Source organism: Bombus impatiens, unplaced genomic scaffold, assembly GCF_000188095.3.
Source record: "Bombus impatiens unplaced genomic scaffold, BIMP_2.2 scf_0321, whole genome shotgun sequence".
NCBI lineage: Eukaryota > Metazoa > Arthropoda > Insecta > Hymenoptera > Apidae > Bombus > Bombus impatiens.
This window is the reverse complement of record NT_176740.1, coordinates 2,023,899-2,049,114: the sequence shown is the minus strand read 5'-3', so window position 1 is coordinate 2,049,114 and position 25,216 is coordinate 2,023,899. Positions and strand designations below refer to the sequence as shown.

The window sequence follows — 25,216 nt, the reverse complement described above, 5'->3', positions numbered from 1 at the left end:
TTCTGCTAGACCCTTCACGAGATCCGACATACCGTTCAAGCTTCCCATTAAAGAGAAAGGCTATTAGTGTTGTTATTTCTTACCGAGGGATGGCGACACTTCACACTTCGTAAATACGTATACGTTACACACTATCGGTCTAAGATATATTCGATAAAACAAAAAATAAATAAATTTGTTTGAGATTGCTTAAACGATGTGCTAAATTAATTATATTTTATCAAACCCTTGTACATTTTCAATAACGTTTCAGTTATGAGAAGAAAATAAGTCGAATATGAGCTTACCTAAGCATATTGAATTCGAATCACGTATGGTTTCCCGCGAAATTAATATCTTCAAAATCGAATAGATCCTCGATACGGCGTCAGTAGTCGATAGAGATTGGTTTTCGTCGAGTATGGAAGGAAGCAATTCCCTCCTAAGACGTTTGTCCTGCTCGTAAGGAATTCGAATATCCTTCTTAGGTGAACCGAGCTCATCGACCATTTATTCCGCGTGGTTCACCACCCTCAGTCGCGAAACCACGTACGGGAGATATAACGCGGTTATACGTGCACCGTCCAAATGTGTCACGGCATTCTTTTTCTTTCGAGTGATATCGACTCTGTAGGCGAATCTCCTTCTTTTATTTCCTGTTTCGTATTTGTTGAGCCCTCGGGACGATTATAACTAAACCTTCGTGTGCCGGAGCAGAGACAGGTAAGATCAACTAGTCACGAGAGCTTTCTGTGTAAGGGAATACATCTTTTTATTCGTACACTTTCAAACTTGTCGCGAATGTTGTACCAGCTTGTGCAATGCTTTATCGTTTAAATTAATCATCAAGAGTTATTAAATTATTCTCGTTTTCTTCGCTACTAACGATAAGAAATGTATGTATTACATTGACGTAATCTTATTTTTTGCATCCTAACCTTTAACGTTTCTATCTATTTATGCAACAAATTTCTAACTTCGTCGATGCTAAAGATATCTGTACTAAAGAGATTTATTGATTTATATGAAATATTTATCCGGAATTTGAATATCATCAATTAAATTCCGAGCTATTTTTAATTTTCAGCTTGAAACAAAAGTCTGTTATAATTATGTATCTATTAAATAGAACGCCATCGGCTGCGCGCGCATTTCACATATATCTACATCTTTATCGAAAGTAATGTTTTAAACGAAACATTTTTATTTAACATTTTTTAATTACTTTTATATTTATATATTCAAATATTAAGTTATCTTTTATATTTCCATAGTTCTTAACAATAATGTTACCGTTAACTGCTTTTTATCGTGTTTATCGTCATGTTATACATATAAGGTATCATTGTTGTTTGAACCAGTACAACAAAGATTCAGTTTAAATAAAATGATTTGGCAACGAAATTGCAATTGAAACGATAAAGATATAATACCGCGTATATTATGCGTTCAACAAGTTGTAGAACGAGTATTACTAGACAAGTAGTTCACTGGATTGATCTAATGGGTTCATTAAGTATAACGTATAAAAACCAGTTAAATAATCGATGCTTCTATCGATGAAAGTTTCGATCGAACGAAAGCGAATGAGGATCGTATATGAGGGGTCTTTGTGTACAGAGGGATTCACTTTCATGTGGAAAAAGTGATTCGTAATAATCCCGAAGCCAGTGACATGGCAATAACGTTTTCCGTAAGCCACCCTTTGCGTAGTCGGAAGTTGGTAGCGGTTGTCATCGGCTTCTCGATAATTTCCATGTTTCTTCGACTGTGTAGGCAGTGCTTTCTAATCGAAATAATTGGGAGCCCCTGATCCAAAGGGCTAAGCCACAGGGTCGTTGGTCTGCGTTATTATATTGAATTCGTGGAAACGAGAAAGTAAGTCGCCGGGAAGGCCATTGAATGGGAAACTAGAAATCGGGAAGCAGACAAGCATAAGCTTGGTGTGGCTTTATTAATTATTTCGAGGGCTCTCTTTAATCACCCCTTCGCCACCATGTGTGTCTATACAGATGCGAACGTATCGATTTTTTTTGTTTACTGATAAAAGAAACTTGCTATATTATAAACTTTTTTGTTATCATGAAATTTTTATAATACTTTCTCCTCGCTACTATTCGTCGTTAGTCCTGTAAAGTTTCTTCTAACAGTACCCATTTTAATAAAAAATTTCATAACAAAGTGTTTGAATAAAAAATAGAGCGGACCTTTGATAAAACCATAAAGCCATAAAGTTCAAATTAATATTATTAATAACCTAATATTTAAAAAAAACTAATTAACAAACTTATAGTTTAATAAAGTAATATATCAATGATTAATAAACTAATACTTTATTGCGTGAAAATATCTTTATTTTTCTAATTCGTATTGAAATAACAACATTATCTCTGTCTATAAATCGTATTGGGTCGTACAGTTAACCCTACTCGCGTAACTAGGAAATCTGGTTAGATGGTCATGGGTTACTTATCATGCATCCAAAATCTTCTGGTGCGCTGAGCATTCGCTATCAATATGTAGATCCAGTCAGGATTACGGTTTGCTTGCACTGTACCGACACTCGTCACGTTGTCGTACGAAAGGGGACTTCTTCGAGGGTGGAACGTTTTCATGTACCTTTTTCATACCGACGCCGATTCCACAGTCATCACCAGGAGACCAACAGCCTTCTCTTTTTTCTCGAGTGCTTTTATAATATTCACCCCCGTGTACACACGCCTCGCTTGTGATTTTTCTTGCTCGAACCCCTCTCGAAAATAGCACCGACGCGACGATCGGAGATCGGGGAAACCACCTTTCGATATTGACCCTTGAAGCTTTTGTCGGTCTCCTTATCGCGGTTTTTCCTCTCGCCAACAGGAACCGCGAAAAATAAGTATGTACCTAGACGTTTTAGAATGGTGCTTTCTTACAAGTATGTCGTCGATCTTTCGATTCCTTTAACAACTCGGTATAATAGAGGAACATCGTTGCGGTGCTTCTTATATGATAAAAAGAAAGAGCATACAGAGGAAAACGATTTCCAACGCTAGAATTTGTAATACATGGTAAATATTTAAATTATCTTTGCAGTTTAGAGATAAGAAAATATGAATGGGAAGAGCTTTGTTTTTACGCAATGTTTGCTAATATCATCGGGTAACACTTTTTCTTTTCGCATTGAAACGAAGTTTTGAATTAATACGAACATAAAACAGTAGGTTTTTTTTAGAACTATTTATTTTAGTTAGTTTGATTTTAATAAACCAATTTTTTGAACTATTATAAGCTGAATGTTTTTTTTCGTTTCTCAAGGCGAACTATTAAATTCTGTACGTACGTATTACTTATTGATATTCGTCAAATATACAGGGTGGTTGTTAACTGGTGGTACAAGCGGAAAGGGGAGATTCTACGCCAAAAAAGAAGTCGAAAATATAGAATAAAAATTTTTTTTTAATTTTTCCATCGAGACAACGATCTACAGTGAGATCCGCACGCGTACCGAGCGAAAGTTCAAAGTCGATTTTCTCGAAAACAAAGCCTCGAACGAAAAATTTTTATTCTATATTTTCGACTTCTTTTTTCGCGTAGAATCACCCGCTTTCCGCTTGTACCACCAGTTACCAACCATCCTGTATAGCAAACGAAGCAAAATTAAAAGAGAATAAACACACGGATGCGTAACTTCTACGTCATACAACGTATAGGGAATCGGTGAGGCTATCGTATTCCCACGTTGTTCAAAGGAATTCGTAGTCAGCTATTACCTGGCACGTGCGTGAAAATTCTGTAGAAAGGTGTCAAGTAACTTTGTAAAGTTACTGGTTGGAAATTTCGTGGCAGTACCGTAAGTGAAATAATTGCGGCTTCTCGCCGCTTCTCATTTGGTCGCGCTTCGCCGTGCGAACATTGTTGTAGATTCGATGACGCGATGTGCGCCCGCGCACAAGCGCGCCACGGCTACGTCGTCCTGTGGCGCATCGGACGCTTTGAAACACCGTCAGTCCTGCCGAGGATCCTTCTAAGGGTGCTCGTTCTATACACTTGGAGGATCGTACGATATAATTTCCAAAAGACGGTTCGCGATTTCGTTCCTTCGTTACTCCTCCTTCGTGCAAAGAAACGTTTTCCTAGGTCATTGTATAGTTCTCTCTTCTCTTTTTCGCGAAGTATGTCCATTTATATACATGAAACTGATAATTGATTCTCTTTGAGAACATCATCGATGAAATTTTTATAAATATAATTTATCGACCTTTATATGTGTGCAATATTATTTTTACACTTTCATAGAATAATCATGACACGCGTATACGTGAGATAGCAAGAGATAAAAAATTGTGTGAGTGAAGAATTAGAACGACAGCAGGGAAAAAGACGAATGGAACGTTCGAAAAAGCAAGCACAAAGTATCGATGATTTATCGGGAAATTTTCAGTGGTTCGAAACGATTTTTGCCACGTTGCAATGTGGTCACGATGTCTGGTGCATCAGGACTCAAGCCATCCGTGATATTACCTAGGAACAATAACGGCGCGAGGAGTAAAATTTGCAAATTGACTTCGCCGAAATCTCTGATATCGCCTTTAACTGGAAATTCGTCGAAGAAGTCGCAAGAATCCGCCACGGATTCTCCATCGTCCAGTCCCGCCAAGTCTTCCGTGTCGTCGACATCGCCACGTCGAAGTGTTCAAAGCGTGGAATCCAGTAAAAAGTCGCCTAAAAGATATTTGCAGCAGGAGGAGCGACAGCAAACGTCGCAGGTGCAACCGTATTGTCCGAAAGCTTCTCCGAAACGTTCACCTAGAAGATACATATCTGTGTTTGAGGAAGATTTTCTACAAGACGAGATGGTTCTCGGCCTTCGTGTCTCTTCCACTGGTGGTGGAAACGAGCCAGGAATGTCGTTTTTAGAATTCGAGTCGCTTTACACGTTAGAAAAGGAGTTGATGCAATCGCGACAAGATGTAGGTCAAGTGGACGACAAGTGCATCTTTGGTGGGTGGTTTGGTAGACGAGGCCTTTACACCGAGCTACCCGAACCGCTGTACCAACAAGCGATCGCCGCGGCAACTACTACATCATCCCAGATCCCAACAGAGGGATTCAGCTTCGCACCTGGGTGGTCCCTGAATGTTGAACACTTCTATCAGTGGCAGAATCGGGGCAGAACTACGCAGCAGGTATTGAATTTTCCAAAATTCCATCGAAACGTTCTCGAGAAGACGCGATGTTAATACGAACGAGAAGAATGAACAGGCTGTACGATTTCATAAAATTAAAGACCAAAAGATTGATACACCATGTACGTACGATGTGAATAAGTCTCATCCATATTCGATAAATCAATATCTTTGCTTCACATGTATGGAGTTATTTGATTGGTTTTAACATACCGTATATACTATCTAGATCACTTCTATCGCGTATCTTCTGGATTACTTGTATTTCATCGTTGCTAATTTTCCGGATAAGTAAATCTATGCGTATCTATACCTTATGGAAAAAGTTATAAAAGTATTTGGAAAACCGAAAGCTATAATTGACGCGGTTACCCGAATTCTGGAATTGGAAATGAGCTGTCAAGAGCACACGTCGTCGTTTGTCTCTTCGCCGGGCTAGAGGTTGATGCGCGAGATCCCGTTTGCTGTGGGTCGCGTTACGAATTAATTGAAAAACGAAAGCAATCTCGCCAAAGCTTGCCGTCAGTCGCGCACGAATTGCGAACTCGAATACATTTAACGCGAATCACTTCTCTCTTCTGTTATTCTATTTGTTCCTTTTGCCTCTCTGGCTGCGCGCTTAGTTATCCGTATTTATGCGTGACATTTTCCGTGTTTCCTCCTCGATTTCGATTCCGCGCGTTATTCGTCTCGTTTCCCCCATTCTATTCATTTCCTTTTTCTTTTTTCTTTCTTTTTTTTTTGTTTTCCACTGGCCCTCCATCTTTCTGCTGGCTGTTGCTCATTGGTTATTCGTACCCTCTCTTCCTCCGTATCGCTCTATCTCTATCCGTTGGCCAGTCCGTTTCCTGTTCTCTTTCGCGTTTCATCCCTCGAGGCAGATTCGAGCAAGAACCGATTTTCACGTCCCTCATCGAGCTAATTTCGGCAACCAAGCTGCAAATTTGCGGTACGACGCTATCGAGTTTTACTTCATTTCACTTGTGCCGCGGGCAATTTATACGATGGTACTTTGTTCTCGTCATTTTCGGCCTGGAATTGATAAAAGTGATGGGACGTTCGGCCTCTGCGATTTACGAGTTCCTCTCTGCACCGTGATTGCACTTCGATTTGAAATATTTAGCGGGTAAAGCTCCAGTCAAATTTGCTAAATAATTATCTTTTTTCACAATCAACGACTCGTTATTCACCTTATTCGAAATAAATTTATTCACAGTTATATCCTGCATTTTACTCCAGGTGATAAAAATGCACCGTGTACTACGAACCAGGGTAAAAGTGTAGTTTCCTAAAAATATGAAGCGATTTGATTCGATTGAAATCGAGTTGTTCTTATTTTCTCAATTTTTAATTTTAATTTCCTCTACATCATTGGCAATTTTTCGACAAAGGAAATTTAAAGATTCTCAAAAAGAGGAGCGGTTGGTGAGATTATTGAATACGTTGCCCGGGGGTGTGAAGGTGCTTTGATCACCCCCAGAATCCTAAGTTTCACGTCTCGATTTGCTCTCTCACGGTGTTTACTTTAAGGGATGCCACTGGCTACCAGCATCTTTCGGTACGAAGGAGGACTGCACTTCTCTTCCTTATATATATTGCAAGGGAATTGCTCTTTGTTCCTCTCTGGGCCGACGAACGAGGATGAAGTTGTTTTCATTACCGGAAAGTTTCACAGCCGGATCGTTCCTGTGATCAAAGGAGAAATTGACTTTGTTTATTAACCGTCACGACCCTGCTCTGCTTTAAAGTAATTAGCGGAATATGTGCGAAACACATTGAGGAAATCACAGTGTAATTCCGGCTACAAAGGAACGCGGTGTGATAATACAAACTCTATAATACCAAGTACTTTATATTATACTTTGTAGTAGACAGAAAGTTAAAAGCAGCCACAGTTAGCTTTTTAGTATACTGATATCCGTTACGATAATGACAATAATAGTGATAATGATATAACAATTTTCGTTAATTTGGATAATTTTTAGTTAAATTTGTAGTTACAGTTTTAATTTTTCTAATATTCGTCGATACTCTTCTTCGTTTCTGAAAAAGATGCTTTCTTTTTTATCAGTTCCGATGATCATCTATTTGACGTAAAATTTTGTTTCGAAAATCAGACAGAAATGATAGATGTATCGCGTTTATTTCACAGGTTTGTGAAAACAATACGTGATCACGCTGTAGTGATCGATGATGGGATTACACGGCAAAGTACACAGGTGTTTCGTTGTACACTGTACGCTGTACACGTTCAGAAAGGCGTGACTGAAGAGGGTGGGATAAAAAGAAATAAAGGAAAAAAACGCGTGCATTGGATGTTGGTCGAATGCCAGATCATCGAAACGTAAATTACCGGTAGTAGAAGAGGAAAAGCAGAATTTGTAGGGTATAGAATCGTTGGAATATCTGCCTCTTCCGGTCGATTACACCAAACAATATGCTCGCTTGTGTATCTGTTTAATCGCTGCACTTACTTACAGCAGTGTAATTTAACGCGTGTTGGGAAAGTACGCATTGCGCTTTGTACTATGTACAAGGTAGATATATGTAGGTAATAATTGTAAGATAACAGGTTCAATGCCTCCTACTGACTTTTGGTCTATACTGAATCCAACGATGAGGACGAACGAGTATTAAATTTTCGATTAATCTATCAATTATTCGAAATTATTGAATTTCATTGATCAACATAAATATTTGTTGCTGTACTATCAGAACGTTTTATTACATTACGTCACGATATATATATTAAAATATTATAAAATGTTATTATACAAAGTATCGTATAAAATCATCGAAATCGAAACGTTTTACTTTTTCTTACTGTAGGAAATAAATGTCACGATTGCTAGTAGTGATATTTATCGAGACTGTAATGTCGTGTGTCAGCTACATAGACGCCTTTAGGAATTTATATCTACAAGTATAAAGAACCATGAGTCAGCGAGAACCAACGATTGAATTAAAGATCTATTTTGTCGGTAAGATAGTTGAACAGGCAGAGATATGCGCTTTGCCTTGGGGTAGGTTCGCTCCCGTCGAGTTCAGCCGAGTTACATGTAGGTACGTGCTTACGCGACCTAAATCATTTATCGTCCAATTGCCAATTTGCAGCCCCAGGAAAATTGCTTTGCCACCAGGGTATCCACCCTCTTTCTGCGTGCTTCGTTCCTCTTATTCTTCTTTTCTATTTATGGAATTTCATCTTCTTCCTCTTCCAATTTTTCATTTTCGAACGGTAATAAATACTTTCGTGAATTTCGTTTCTTATTATTTATATTATAAGCTTGCTCTTAAAAAGTTTGAGGTTTCTTCGAATACAATGCACGTTAAAATTTCTCCGCTCAGGAAGAAAAGGATTCTAAAGGTTAAGATAGGTCGACGCGATAGAATAAACTCGTGGTTAATAGCTAATGTAATTCACCACGTGGTTCGCATTTCTAGTTCCTCCGATTTTTAAATGTCACGCTTTCCACGAAGAAATTGAAAACAAACTACCGTCGATAAATTCTTTTAACAACACTAGCAAATATATGAAAATCACTAACTTTACAATCGAATAACATACGTGGATACAACCCTTCAGATTCCATTTACTGATAGTCTACCTCGTTCCAATATTTTCCAATGTTCACAATGTTTCGCTAGAATCCATGCCAAAAATAGGAAAGTAAAGCCGTTTTACTTTTATTTGATGTGTGTAACGCGTAATGTTTTTCTTTCTGTGTTCGACCCAACGTTGTCAGCCAGAACATACAAATATCCGTAATCCTTGTGTATTATCCGTGATACGTTCCACGTCTATAGAAGCGAGGCAACGAGCTCGAAAAAATAATCGAGAAATATGCGCGCCAGAGGATGTCCTGATGAAATAAATACTCGTACGTCACTGGTATGCACCGCTTCCGGACTATAAATTTCGTATCGATATCGGATGTCCCTTTGGGCTATCGTATCTCATTCGTTGTCCCGATTGTTCATCCTTTCGTTTTCTTTTTTCTTTCCTTTTTTCAATGTTGTTCGCACTTTGTTACCGTGCAACTGGAAGAGTAGAGGGTTAGTTTTCGTTGAACGAGGAATGGCAACGCGATCGAATTTCCCGTTGAAGCCAGTTTTAGTTAGTCACTGAATCGTCTCGTAATCTTTGAAATTCGATCTTCGTAAACGGATTATTCGTCAAATTATAACAATGATAATATATCGGTGAAGTTTCCCGAAGAATAGAATTAGTATTTTTGTTTCGCGAACACAAAGTTCAACGTCAAAAATATAATCAAATTGCAAGAAGAATATTAGTGACATAGCCATATCAATGCTCAACGAGCTGTGCTATAACCTTTGTATATGCAACGAACGATGTAGAGATTTTCGTAAAGTATTGCATTTTATGTACGATTCAACTTCAACTTTTACGGTACTGCCAACGTAGTTTTCACTTTGTGCTTCTGCGGTTGTTCTTTGAGGGCATTTTATATCGCTGGAAAAGCGGAGGCACGTACTTTAAGAGAGTCGTGACGTGTCACGTGATGAGAATATAACGTTCGTTTCACGTCACAGTACGCCCTTCGTTTACGTAGCGAAGCAGAAGAGGGGACCCTTCCCTCCCTCTTTAGGGTAAGAAAATGTCCTTGTAGAATAGCACTACTCCGCGCTTAGATCTTGACGAAAGCATCTGCAATAGTGAGCAATAATGTCAAATCTCTTGGAAAGATTCAATGAAGAATTCTAGCAAATTAACAGCACGTTCCATTGTCCCCTAGTTAATACCCAATTATATCTTAAAATTTATTAGACGTTGCCACTTTCTTCAGTCTGACAAGCAATCTCGTATATGTCAATTTACTTCAATGAAAGTGAAGGAAATTAAAAGCTGAATAAAGCTTCGATGTCCTTATTTAAAGTGGATACAAGTAAAATCTTTATGTCGTTACAAACATTGAATGATACTAATGAATAATTAAAATGACAGATAAGCAATTAAAATAAGTGTATCCGTCAATTAGCCGGCTTGTTGACGATCGCCGAGTTCCAGCCATTCAGACATGAATCAGAACGGGGTGTGTCATCAATCGACAATTAAAGAGTGACACGTTCTTTCCCCGAATGACGACGAGTTCGTTTACTCGGTGATGCAGAAGGGAGGATCCTTCCTCTTCTGGTATGTCCTGAGGGCAAAGGGGGGCGCAGTAAAATGCCGGTGCTACTCTCGAATCAGACACGAGCATTAGATCTGGTTCCCGCAGCGTGGCAACCCTCAACAAACGTCGAAGCTCGTTAGAGCTTTTTGGAGTAAGTTAGCAAGCGTGTCTGTGCGCGTCTTCCATACAACTGACGATACGTGAGACGAAAGAATTATTGCAATTTCGGCGTGACGCTCGTCGAATTCGTAATGTCGTGCGCGGCTCCTTTCCGCGAACGGCACGCGTCTGCCGTACAGATTCGAGCAGAATAGTAGATCCGACTCTCCACCGCGAGATTTCTAACTGCTTGACAGGAATTTATATCAATTTTTAAGCTGCCTGAAATCGTACGGGTTGAATAGCCCGACTACCTGGAATCGTGGATTTGTAACGTTATTCTAAGAATCAGGGACATAACAAATCGGCAGAAGTAAAAATAGAAAGACGAATACGCTTATCTTCCTTTTTTTCTTATCAGTGGATTGTCCCTATACGGACTGTCGCGGGTTTCATATTTATTTATTTCTTCTTTGTACGAAGGATCAACCGCGACAAAATTAGCCTTCTAGTGCAATTAGATACTATACACTATCGTCATGATTCATTAGAGATGTCAATTTAAGAGTTCGCGTTTACGAAACGGCAGCTCCGATATTTAAATTCCAGCTATTTATTCGAAGAAAATGAAAGGTGTATGTTTCATATTCAAAAGTGCGAAAGTTTATTACTATGAATTTATAATATGCTTGAAGAAATAATTTGTATAATTCTAACTTAATTTTCGTTTTACTCAAAACTATCGGAAACTGCTCATTATGACAGGCCCTTCAGTTACAAAAGATAAGTTTCGTTTCCCCTGATCTTCTCGCCTGTCAGATATTCTATCATTTTTCGCGAATCGGTCCACGCCAGAAATCGCTCGCACTCTCTTCGTTCCGGAGAACGATCGAGAAATAAATAACAGGAACAGGATCTAACAGAAGCGATGAAAAGGTTACACGTTCTCGGTACGAGCGCGTGTGGGACCAAGCAAGGAGTCGTCCCATGAGCGAAAGTATTGTCGTCGCTCGTTTTCGCGGCTACACGCGTACACGTGCGCCGTAAAGCAGCTTAAAGATCGTTAAGACGGCCTCGTGTGGGCTAGTTCTCGCACAGGATGCCCACACGATGCGCACAATGTACAATAGCAGGGTAGGGCCTGGTTGCATCGTTGGTTACAGCCTGTGATCCAGGTATATTTAGCTCGCGTGCATCGTAATGACGCGTAGGTGTAACTCATTCATAAAACATAAACCATGTGGCGCCATTCGAGCCGATAAAAAGAAGAGGAGACGTTGATTTTTGCCGCTGTTTGGGGGAATTAAGACGATTATTGTCAACTCGATCGCTAGATGTTTACGAACGTATATCGCGATTTAGGGTGGTTGGATCTCGACTTCTGAAAGTTCAGGTGTCTGAAAGTTAGCCTCCCGAGAAACTTATAATTAATGTTATATGATAGTACCCTCGATAGTTTCGGCGAATTAATGTTGTCGAGTTTAACTAACGTGCTATTGAAGTATGTTTATTAATTTGGCGTAACTATGCTTCATAAGGTATATTATTCTAGTTTGAAACGAATGAGAAGAATATAGCGAAAAGAATTATACTGGAAACATAAATACCTTGTTCAGTACCTAAAAACATAAATATCTTGGTCGGTTTGCAGTAAAAATATTTCAATTTGTTCAAGCATACAAATTAAAAAGCTTAACCTTTCGGTCGAGCGTAAATGATTATCTCGTATTCTTCGTGTCTGAAGAATGCTTATAGTACGAGGTAAAGCGAGAGAAACACGAGACAAATGATATACGCAATCTCCGTTGCAGAGGGTTATAATTCTTATTGGATTGCCCGTAAGGTGGACCACCGAGTCTCGAAAATAAGTCGTAAAAGTGGACAAGGACTCAGATACGGGTTTCATGAAAGATGCCGCGTAAAAATAACTTGTTCCTTCCGGATTTTCGTAGTCATGACAACGAGTTTCCTCGAATCTCGAGAGGGTACGATACGTTTTATGCCACACTGCAGGACACGTACACTTCTCATCCTGAGGAAAGAGGGTGCATCCTCCGTTCGTTCGTTCGTTCTTTGGGGGACGATAACTCGGTTACGAAGGTTCTCAACTCGAGCAACTTTAATTTCTGTCAGGTATCAAATAGGAAAAAATATTACCATCAATTTTAGTTCTTTTGCAATTTTATCATGCACGATTCAATATCGTTTTTTAAATTGTAGCAATTCTCTTCACGAATAGCATAATTTTATTAGATAAAATCATAACACTTCCGTCTTAGAAAGTGGTTCGCTTTTGCAATTAATTTTTGCAAATATCTAAAAGTAGATAATCTTTTAGACATATCACTAGCAAGCCAACGTGTACGTTGCATTTGGATTATCATAGCGTTGGATAGCTTTCGAGGGAAGAAGAGTGGAGTAACTAAAATAAATAGAAGGAAAAGTGACGATTCGTCCATATTTTGGTTTCCTTGATTTGCAAATAAAGCGAGGGGTCTTTGCGAATATGCGCGGCAACGTATACAGGGAGAAATGGTAAATATAGAAATAAAAGGTAGAACGAAAGGGAAAAATGGGCACTGACAGAGGGTGGGTCAGCACGTGGTTCATTTGCAACGAGTAGTTCAGAGAGAAAGAAAAATTCAGGGCGATGACCGTAGGAAAACAAAGAGAACAACGAGCACCAAGTGCAGCTTTCGTATGTGCATAAATTTTAACGTCTGCACGGCTTCCCCGCGCATTTATCACCCAAATAGAATTTTTACGATTAATGAACGCACTTCTAATTATCTCTCTTTTTATGTACTCGAACGTACGAATTGAACCTGTGTATACGTAAAAGCAATTTATCCACCGTTAAATTGAATACACTTGCTTGTAAATTTCAGATAATGTTTGATTTATACCGAATATAAATAAAATTAATTCATAAAACTCATCTCAATATTTTATTGCTCAAAATGTTGTCCTCCCTTTTTTTTATCATTTATTCATTTACTTGTTTGTATCGTTTATTTCGTTCTTCTCTTTATGGCTTACGGTTTATATCTTGTCTTGTCTCCTTTTACACCTACAGTTATACAAAGTTAATTGACTTGGGATGGTAGAAGCACGTCATATTCTCTTTTTAATTAGTTCATCTGTATGACAATCACTTAAAACAATATTCAGTGAAATGGAATTTTATCGAAATTAATATATAGCGCGATTCCTAAACCATTTTTCACAGACCAAAAGAAACGAATCTATTTCGCATTATCTTCCGAAATTACACTCATTTACGTGTAGATTGCTTCCGTGTTCGCTATCGGTTCGCTCGATAAACATTTTTTCCAGGTTCGGTAATCAACGTCATATCGGACAAAGAGGATAATTTTATCTCGTTCAGAGGATTATTTGTTCACGATCGTTACTCCGCCCTACCACCCTCTGTCGCTCTGCAACGTCTTTTTCATTTCGACTGACTGGCCCGTCTCGATATCGTGGCCAAGGCAAACCTAATTTCATCGCCCCATTCTCTTGGCGCCCATCGAGTAGCCCCTTCATAATCGGACGACAAAGGCGGAGCCACCCCTTTTCCGCCTTTCAATCTCTCTCTTTCAACTCGCACTCTCTTTCTCTCTGTCTGTCTCTCTGTCTCTCTGTTTGTTTCTCTCTCTCTCTCTCTCTCTGTTCGTCCATTCTATGCCCATACGTCTCCTCTTTCCTCTTTCGCACTCTCGTTCTCTTTCACTAAAGGATCAGTCCAGTATCCATTTTTGCAAAAGTGGCATATATGAAGCATCCCCTAAATTTTGAGGGAGTCACCAGTTTCGCTACTGCCTTTTAACGATTTCATTTACCCGCTATGATTCTTGAAACGATGGGGAGCAGAGGTGTCATTGCGGCCCGGTTTCATGTATTCGGGATCGACCGTGTCAAGAGCGAAATTCATTTGTACCGCCAGGTTGACGTTTCAAAGTGGAAACTGGAAAATTTCGTTTGTATTATTTCGACGTGGGGGAGAAACGCATCTGGCCATTTTAAACGGAAACTTGTTAAATCCATACTACGTATCTTCTTTCGTTAAATATTGATCGTAAGTTATCAATGAAAAGTCGAAATGTTTTGCATTCGAAGCGATGAGTTTTCTCGTAAATAAAACTAATCACGCGAAACATCTGTCGTTTTGCAACAAACAATTGTAATTGCAATTTTTCAAAGAAAATTATTGTTTAGCGAATTATGAACTTTTTGTCTCCTCTGTTACGTACCAATTTCATTTATTCCTCGAGAAACTCTATTACTCTTGGCTTGGAATTTCTCTCGTCAGATACATTTCTTAGTTCTCACGATGCACTTCAAGCATCGTTGTCAACCAATACAGAGAATCGAAGTGTTTTAGCGATTTTAACAAAGAATTAAACAAATCAAAATATTCTTTCCTCGTTGCTGATATCTCCTGCGCTGATATCTCGCGATAGTTAAGCCTCGAGACATTCTGAATAAGCTCTTCTCATATTTGCTTCAATATCAGCCGAAAGAAAATTTATATCGCTACATGATGGAAGCGCGTGGAAAGTTGACTATGGCGCATCGTAAATCAGGCACACGTATGATGAGAATGAGTCACAGGAATGAAAGGGAGGATCGGGTGCATTGACACGGCCGTTGTTATTTATCGTTCGAACGAAATTTATCGTTGGTTAAGATATCTTTGAAAGCAGAAACGCATGAGCAATTACCTAGACGGCGAGCCTGGGAACCGTGTACGCAGGGCTGATCGATATTCGACTTGGCGTCGATTATCGTGCAGGTTGCCACGGGTAGGTGCGTATAGGCGCGTTAAAAGGCAACACGATGGCCGGCATTACAATTAATGATGGTGCTCGTATGTGAATCGTACGGAATAGCAATCGATAGTACAGCACCTGTGAAGAATGCTCAAGGTTACCCTCATCGCTGTCATTGTCCACACGGCGAAATTCCCGCCGGGTTTCCCGGTCCTCCTCTTTTTCAATCGGCCGCCGACAAAACAACCAACGATGCCCATTTGCATTTAATGGGTTTTGCTAGTTTGAAAATTAAAATGAGACGCTTGTCAACCGGTGCGATAGCAACGTTAATATTTGCACAATCGAGCTGATTATTTCGCGCCTAGTTGTACGAGTTGTATTCGGAAGCCACATCGGTCAACTCCATAAATCGAAAAGTATAGAGAATCGATGGTGTTATATAACACTGTTTATCTTTCATTTCTTTTGGAATTCATTTCTCGAGATTTTATTATTTTCTAGGAAATAAATGAAAACTGGAGTTGATCAGCTTTTTGGCTTTTGAAAGGCTCGTATCAAAAACGATAATCTCACGAATTTAGCAGTGAATACACATTCGTATTCTTCGTACGAAATGTGTAGCTTATTTTACAAGTACGAGCGCACACGCGTTATGACGTACCTGAATAAATAATTCGATATAAAAAAATCTATTGATTCTAAAAGAAAGGTAATTAAATTTTTTCATGTTAAAAGACTAATGGTACGAATCTAAGCGTGAAACAGTAAGTAAAATGCGAGTGTAATCCAAATCAAAATAAAGCCAGCAAATTTGGCGTAAGTCAAGAAATAGAGCGGCATTTTTACAGTTTTACGAGCGGCCAAACTAATCGGCAATCTAAGATCGTTTATTGACGAATTTATAGCTTTTTCTCGATTCTGTTAATTTACGGAACAATAGCCACGCAGCGCCGTTCGCTCATTGTACTCTGTTTCCAGTTAAGTTGAATTAAAACGACTTATAATCGAGCTCTCGTCTCGAGATCCTCTCTTCTCCCTTTTTCTCTCTAGCTACTTTCGTTCCTATTTTCATCCCTCGTCCACGTCGCGTTATTTTCGCTCGAACAGAAAAGATATTATCTTCTTGGAAGACGATGGGATCCGCAGTAATTTTTATTAGCTACTCCTTATGCGATTAGTTTTCCCTACCTTATTAACATTCGCTTGAACTTTTATCTTTTTCAAATTTTCTTGTCGAATCGACTAGCATTCTATTCTTAAAACAATTCCTATCTTCTAAATCACTTTATTAAAAATGGTAATTACGTTACACCTTTTGTTATAAAGACATCGTTGCCGGAATAATTAAATAACTAAATAAGAAAACACGATTTGACTTCTACATTACAGAGACTCGATCATAAATTCGTAAAGTAGAATATAATCGTAACTTGATTTACACAACTTGAGGAAATATAAAACACAGATAATATTAATCACATTTACAACATTTCGATTAACATTTCACTTCCGCGTGTCCAATCACAATGGATACAGTTACTTCGAATTACTCACCAATTGTTATCGTCGATTCATTCTGAGAAAACGTTCACGCTGCTGCCTGTATTTCATTTCTTTCAACGTACGAAAGTTGTATTCACTGTCTGATAGAAACTACTCGCAATAATTGCTCAGGAAATCCCGTGTCGCGTCGAACGCTCGACAAAAGGAAACCGAATGTAACAACGTTCGGTCGAAAGAGAAGAATGGGACGCAGCAACGAGATAGAATTGAAGCATTAAAAAGGAAAAAGAGAAAAAAACGATGAAGAAGCGGCGGAAAAAGGGTGTGAGAGAGGAAGATGGAAGGAGAAGGAGCGAGAGTACGTACGCATAGAGAAGTGTGCGCGACGCGCGTATTCAGTTACGTCCGGTGCGTCGCGCCGTCGAGACGCGCCGTTTCGGCAACAAGTTTCGTCCGCGTGCGCTTCACGATGCGTTTCCACGCGTGTTTTCGTTGTCTCGTGGTTACCTTCGCAACTTTGCTTGAGAAACTACATCAACTACACAATCATCGACGATTACTTTTCGTTTCTGTCAAACGATTATTAATTAGCTATTAATTAACAACGAAAAGAAAAAGGCGAATAAAGATCTGGTGGTCGTTAGTAGATCGAAGAGACGTACAGTGTCGATGAAGTTTCTAGAATTCTTGGATGAAGGTATTAAAGGAGGGATAACGAATAAACAACAGACGAATATTATTCTGTTGGATTTCTTTCGTTAATTTCTAAAGTGATTGGATAATAATATAGCAGCGAAAAAGGCACAAGTGGATTACCGTTTCTGTTTACATGGGGTGGCGACGGTCAGCAAAATTGAATAATTGGATAATACGAAATGGGATAAGTTGGAGTGGTTGAAGTCTTTCTGCGGTGCTCTTAAAACAATGCGCGACTTAGTTGCCGCTACTTGAGAAGCGTCATCGATCGTTTCTTATTCGACGCTCAGAGATTTCCCGATTCTATCGGTTCGCCATTCTCCTGGAGAACCGACCAAGTGCTATTTCATTTAATTTCGCCGTGTCTCGCTTTTCATCGAGCGCAAATAGTTTGGCAGTTCTTCCTTCGAAAACTTTAAAAGTGTTCTGGGAACGATAAAAAATATGAGAAGTATCAAGGCCGAGTGATTGAATGACGAAGAACTTATAACGATAAAACTTGAAATCTTTCCGTAAAATATAAGTCGTTTAATGGTTGTGATAATGGTTAGTCTTGAAATTAGTTGAGTTTGCTGGTTGATGTTTATTTCGTCCAAGAGTTAATCGTTATAATACCGTAATTAATCGTTGTATTAGTTCTATCAGTTGGCTTATCAAATTTTTATCAAGCAGTAAAAATTTGTATAGAAGCTGAAGCTGTAATTTTAATCGATCGAAGCTCAGTTGCGCTCCTTTCGCTTTCGTAAAGAAAGAAAATTGTGAGAACGTAGACGAGAGTGTAACCTCGACAGAGCTTTGAACTTGTATATTGTTCGCATCGTTACACGTTGCTTGTTGCACGTCTGATGCACCACCGATGCGGTTCTAAGTGCACGAAGTCGAAAGAAACGTGACGACACGCCTCGTGAGAGCACGTGCATCGAGGACAGCGAGATCGTTCCATTAATAGATGGAGAAACACGACCGATCGATCGTCTAGGCATGTTGATCGGTCAGAACCAAATATTTCGAGCAGACTCCTAAAGGGAGCGTATTGTGCTTCAAAAATTAATTACTGCGCTATTACGCACAGGCAATTATCGAACATATTCCATAGCTCGATTGTGTCAGTTTAATTATTAGTTTCGTGTATTGTTACAAAACGAAAGGTGAAAGATACAAAGAATGACAGGAGTGTTTGTGCCGAACAAACGAAGCTTTATCGAGGTCCAATCAGCGTGAATTTAACGCGACGTGCTAATGATTTATAGCCGACTGTGTCCCGTAATGAAAATTGGTGGCACCTAATCATTACGTTGGTAAATCGTTACAAATATGCCGTTAATCGACAGGAAATCATATCGCGATTCGAAGATCAGCACGGATGACGAATGTTAAGTGTAATTACGGCCAGTAGTTCCACGAGGTTACATCGTTGGAGTGTTCGTGGCGCTCAATTCGAAGCGATAATTAGTGATTCCATGGTGAAGTCCCGGTATAGTGCGTGAATTAATGCGATTTGGATGACGTTAACGACTGTTGGCATCGACGTCATGGCGTGTATTAGAGCACCAAGATCCGTCTGTGGATCGACCGACGACATCAAGGCTGATTCGACCCGCAATGTCATACAGGTACCAGGCCTCTGTTATCGCGCACGCATGCCGATGTCTACTCGAGTAAACTGCGAATTTGTAAAGCGTCCGCGGTTCCATTGTGTCCGTCCCCGAAACGCCAGGTGCGATCATAGAACCATCAGATGTACGATTCGGTTGCTATATCGTCTTATCTATATCATATCTTTTTATATTTTTGATGATGAATATATTGCGATGAAATATTCGTAGGGAAATTCGTAATAAGATATTTTCTTCAAATAATCATGATAAATTCTACGAGAATATATGTTTGCTATACATTGTAGGGGTAGCGAAGTACCGTAAAAAATTGAAGTACTATTGTCACAAACTGTTCTCTTTTCGGTTCTCTCTCTCTCTCTCTCTCTCTCTCTCTCTCTCTCTCTCTCTCTCTCTCTCTCTCTCTCTCTCTCTCTCTCTCTCTCTCTCTCTCTCTCTCTCTCTCTCTCTCTCTCTCTCTCTCTCTCTCTCTCTCTCTCTCTCTCTCTCTCTCTCTCTCTCTCTCTCTCTCTCTCTCTCTCTCTCTCTCTCTCTCTCTCTCTCTCTCTCTCTCTCTCTCTCTCTCTCTCTCTCTCTCTCTCTCTCTCTCTCTCTCTCTCTCTCTCTCTCTCTCTCTCTCTCTCTCTCTCTCTCTCTCTCTCTCTCTCTCTCTCTCTCTCTCTCTCTCTCTCTCTCTCTCTCTCTCTCTCTCTCTCTCTCTCTCTCTCTCTCTCTCTCTCTCTCTCTCTCTCTCTCTCTCTCTCTCTCTCTCTCTCTCTCTCTCTCTCTCTCTCTCTCTCTCTCTCTCTCTCTCTCTCTCTCTCTCTCTCTCTCTCTCTCTCTCTCTCTCTCTCTCTCTCTCTCTCTCTCTCTCTCTCTCTCTCTCTCTCTCTCTCTCTCTCTCTCTCTCTCTCTCTCTCTCTCTCTCTCTCTCTCTCTCTCTCTCTTCTCGGTATATTCTGTATTGGAAAAAACGAAAGCGCGTAAAGAATGGTTCTCGTTTGTATACCGATTAGAGAGCGTGAAAGACACGTGCTCTATTTGCGAGTCACCAAATTGCTCGTTTCAAAGGTAGATATACTCGTGAAACTAGCCTCGCGAGTTTCCAAGTAACGAAATCGTTACTGGAAATCGCCGGCCAACCTATAAAGCTGCTCGCTAGGGTTCTGTGTAATAATGAAAATTAGAATCTGCGTGGTGACCCGAAATTATGAAGGAAGTTCATCCTGCTTCTCTCTTTGCTACGTTCAAAAATAATACGGTGTCTCGACTGGTTCGGGGTTAAGACGTGTGTGTTCCCGCGCTCGAATACACGTCAGAAGTACACCAGTCACACACGAGGCACACGAACATTTTCGTTAGCGCACGCACATAGACGAAACGAACGTGCACAGTGTTGAACTGGTAGACGAATCGTGTATGTAAATATACGCCTGTCTCTGTAGAATACGAATGCGCGCACATGCGTGCATCAACTCATAGGTGCAAACAGAGAAACACAATTTCACGTTAATGTGTGTGTGCGTGTGCGTACGCGCGCCAGCGTGTTGTGTGTGTGTAGACACAGGCACATTCATTTACGCGGGCTAACAGAGGAGAGGACCAATGTACGTGTCTGTATGTGTGTCTATGCGCGTGTGTATGTATACGTATGATTCGGTACGCACGGTGACTAATTCCTTTCCACCGTCAAGCTCCATCCTCTCCCGACCTATCTCCTTGTCTGGCCAGTTCTATTCTTCCTATTCGCCTCTTCTTTCTCCTCGAGCGTCTCTCGGGATTTTACACGCGAAAAATATCGGTGTACAGCCAAAACAATAAACTCTCGGTGCATCTATCCCGACGGGATACCCTTTCGCGATTTGCCTTTTCTTTTCAGAGGAAAGAAGCTCGACTGCGGGACCGGCCTTTTCTTTATACACTGCACCGCGGAGGAGATTTTCGCTCTTGGCGAAGGAAAGAGTGTAGAGCGCGCCTTCCGGCTGCTCGAGGTGATTAGGAACAGTTCTTGAGAGTGTACGTGTCGACTGAAGGAAGTCTTAATTGACTGTTTCGGTGCTTTTTCAACGTGTGTCCTTCGTTAAGATAATGGCAAAATAATAGACGGATATAAATGGAAACGTGGAAATATAAATTTTTTGGCCACCGTTTTCTTTGATTAATTAAAGGTATGAGAAATTTTAGAGGAATTTCATAGAAGTTTCATAGGGGAATAAATTTTACGTTTAATTGGCCGTTCATCGCTTTTACGATACCTTACGAACGGAGTTAGGTTCCTTGTCTTAGTGAATTACGGTTCCCTATGTAATCGATGGTTTAATTACTTTTCGCTTATAACTTCGGTACGTGGTAAATGATCTTTGTAGCTTTGCATTTTGTAGCTTTTTATTATGCGCAGCAGTCGTGCGAGCGATGTAATCGATTGGAATTCCGATTTCATGAAATTCAACGAAATCAATTATCATTAAGTACGCAGAGGTTGATTTAATCGTAATGTCTCTGATAGACAGAACGCACCTGCAGCTCAAACGCGTTGCTCGTAAAGTATCGCTCTGTAGGCAGAACGATAAAACTATGCATAGCTTGCAAACAGGGGGCCATATACATACTTGGATAGGCTTTGCGTGCACCGCAGTTAATAAACGTAAGTGTGCGCCTACATGGTTGCAATAGGCAAGAGATAACGTTTCTATATCGGCTGACGTGCGAACGCGTGATTAGAATACGAATGAAAATATCGTGCTCCTTTTGATGATGATGACGAAAATCTATGGACAGACCGTCCAATTTTGACCTCAGATTTCTATCACTGTGCTATAAATTATACTTATAATATAGCAGATGCGATCGGTAACGTTATACATTTTTTAACATATCCTTATTCGCTAGAAATTATTATTTACAAATTTTATTTTGGTTTTTTTTGTTAAGCAACCAGTGTAATCCGCATACACGTGCAGTCCGTAATCTCTATAGTTCTTATTGAAATTCTATAAATACGTATATTAATTGGCGCAAAATTTATTTTGATTTGTAGAAACGAGATTGTATCAGACATTGAATTAACTTGTTAAATTTAAAAACACCATATCAAATTAACGTGAACTATTTTTTGTGCAGATCTATACCGACTGGGCGAATTACTATTTGGAGAGAGGTGGGTGCAAGAGAAGGGTGACAGATCTTCAGTCGGACCTTTGTGACGGTGTTCTTCTAGCTGACCTAGTTGAAGCAGTCAGTAAGTGAATTCCATTATTACATTGATAACCGTACATTTGGAAGTCAATGAGATTGGTGCCAATAATAAAGTGGCAAGTAACAGTACTCAATGGCCGAATCGTTTATGGTATTGGACAGTTACCCATAACACATAAATCGTCAGTAAAGTCGTTAGTTCGTGGGGTAACGTGGTCACGTGCTATACGCGAATACCATATGTGATGTACCTCGATAAATTCACGATTTGCTGCCCGTTAACCAGCAGAGGACATCTTTGTATTAATTATCGTATATTTCTCGTTGCAGCCAATCAAAAGGTGATTGACGTAAATAGAAAGCCGAGGAACGCTCAACAAATGGTAAGCTTCTTTTTACAAATTTTTGCGCGTCTACAGTTCTAGACTATTATACAGTGGCTATGAAACATTGATACGTCATTCGAATTATAGTATTGCCTTTATACACAAATTAATTAGATCCAAGTAAACGAAATTTCCTGTCGTTTAATGGTACTTCGATATGATTACACAAATTTGATACTGTGGAAATGAAATGTAAAACCTGATAAAAAAGAATCACTTTATTGGAAAATAAAAGTATGTGTCGATATTTTTTTCTAGCCATCGTAGATTGGTTTCATAATTAATTACTGGAGAAATGTGAATCAATTTCTGTGTACTCTGTCTGTCTGGGCATTAATATCACTCAAAATAACGCGTAATAATTCCTAAGATTGGTAACGTTTATCCGCTTATCGGCGGATATTAAAGTATTATTTTTGGAATATTTCATACGTAGAAGGAAAGTACAAAAACTTTAGCGTGAAGCGAATGAGACTCGATCACCACAGCATGCAGACGTTTACGACTTGTCTTTTAAAAATAGAAAGCCTATAACTGCATTCGGGGTACATAGATAAAATCTGGACGAATGTGCCACTCATCTGCAGTTGCGCCATAGAAATATAAAATATTAATCCTATTTGTAAAGAAAAGAAAGATTTCTATATTATATTTTCATTTCGTAATACGTTTTTTAGAATGTTATATTCTTTAAATTTGCTTCGATATTATCGTTTATTCGACTCAATGAATTTGTTATTTTCATTGTGAGAAATCTGAGAAAAATCGCCATGGTCTCAGATACAATTTTTGATACTTTATAAAGTAACCCAATTATTCTATAATATAAGGCATCGCAGAATATTTTTAATGATTTGAATTCGATCAAAAACTATGTGCACTATGTTTCACGACAAGAATACGCGATTACCTTATCGAGTCAAAAGCCTATTAGAAACATTGTTGTGATCTTCTTAGTCAGATTGGTTAGTCGTTGCATCTTGGATCTCGCTACTTTTCAATTCTAATGTCGAAGCCGTAGCGAAAGGACTAAGGGAAAGATCGGAGAAATGTGAATGGACAGACGAAGTGAGTACAGACGAGCATTTTATGAATCCCAACTACATCTCGGTGAAAACGAGCTGTGTCACATCCGGATAGATCGACAAAGTCGAGTTGCACTTTGTGGGATAATGCCTCGTCGTGTTTTCTATTTGCATAATCTCGATAGAATGTGGTGCAGGTCGAAGATGACCGAAGATAACATTTGTAATGTAAAGTAGCAACTACGTATCTCGAAAAAGGTTGTGTATTTCTAATAATCCGATTTGTGATAAATTACATTTACAAATTATAATTTTTTCAATGTGAAGACAAAAGGAAAAGTGTTAGGATGGAAGGTTTATGTTCACGGTAATTCTGTTTAATTAAATATTTTAGCAACGAGTTTATTTTATATCTTGCTTGAATCGGAGATTTTATGTTTGATACTTCCACGTTTAATATCATCGTTTAACGTCTGAGTACACTGTTCTTGGTAATTGTACAATAGACGAAAATTACATAAATTAATATACTAACTCGGTTGGTCCTTAATTCTAACGAGGCCATTTCCCATTTTCATAACCAGAGTCAATGGTTCGTTGTAGCTTGGTATCTTAAATGGCTCATTGTCAGCCGGAGTCAGCTGCGTTTAAACATCTCGCGTAGTTTCGCGATTTTAATGGATTTTATTTCTAACAAGCAGTACTTGTCCTGCGACAATAGAAAGAGGAATAATCTTCGCGATGTAATTACGTAATAATAGTTATATCCGCGTAGATGTGTAGGCGTAATAGGTAGTGCCTGTGACTGTGTCCAATCCATAATTAGTACGTGATCTTCGCTGTACGATGTAAGAAGTGATTTAAGTAATGCGAAACTTACAAAGCATCAAATTAGTTATATCTTATTATAGTCGCAAATATTTGTAAAAATCTTTTAATATATAACTATGCGTCTATCTATACGTTTTGATGCACTTCTCGCGAAAGATATGGATAGTTTCTATCAGAAAATGTGAAGAGCTAAATGTTAGAAAATTTAATTTGTTTCGGTCAGTACGTGTCTCGCCTGCCGATAGTGTCAAAAATTGTCTTTACAGAGTTTAGGAAGTTGTTCGATGTTCAACATATTACTTAACCATTCGATGACCTAGTAAAGTTGCAGCAAAGTTACTTTAAACGTCTTAGAATAGAGCTCTCGGGTAATCTCTTTAAAACTTTTTCAACGTTCATGCCAACATGACGTCTAGCCTAAATATTCACAAATAGCATCTACCTCAGAAGATGTTTGGTTGGAACCTTAATTAAACGAGGATCATTTCCTCAAATCGTTCCAATTATCGATGCTATTTAAAAATATAATTAACAAAGAAAACTACAATTGATTCATTGCCACAAATATTTTACGCAGTACATTTTGGGAATTTTCCGAAAAATCTGCTACCCTTTGCTATACTAAACGAGCGCGATCCGTGGCAGACGTACGCTTTCCAATTTCGCGGTGTCGAGGGTGGACGAAGGAAAGAAGAAGGGCTCCGGTCTATAATTAAAGCAACGAGGTTGCGTCTGTGCTCTGTGCCACGCGGCTATACGTGTACACACGAAAACGTGCCCAAATGTAACGCGTATACGCGTTGAGGTATATGCATGGCAAAGCGCG

The 25,216-nt window shown here is 39.3% G+C and overlaps 1 protein-coding gene across 5 annotated transcripts in view; it reads left to right on the top strand.

Moving 5' to 3' along the window:
* LOC100749443 (protein sickie) overlaps nucleotides 1-25,216 on the top strand; it is a 196,624-nt gene that overhangs the window by 27,258 nt on the left and 144,150 nt on the right. For 2 of the 5 annotated variants that reach the window (XM_024367604.2, XM_024367603.2), the window contains exons 1-3: nucleotides 4,003-5,147; nucleotides 22,074-22,191; nucleotides 22,479-22,531. In XM_024367604.2, the coding sequence (XP_024223372.1) occupies nucleotides 4,380-5,147; nucleotides 22,074-22,191; nucleotides 22,479-22,531 (939 nt within the window). In that variant the 5' untranslated portion in view covers nucleotides 4,003-4,379. Of the gene's footprint in view, nucleotides 1-4,002; nucleotides 5,148-18,845; nucleotides 18,972-22,073; nucleotides 22,192-22,478; nucleotides 22,532-25,216 lie in introns of those variants that run through there. The other 3 variants (XM_012385539.3, XM_024367605.2, XM_024367606.2) reach the window with 3 other exon arrangements.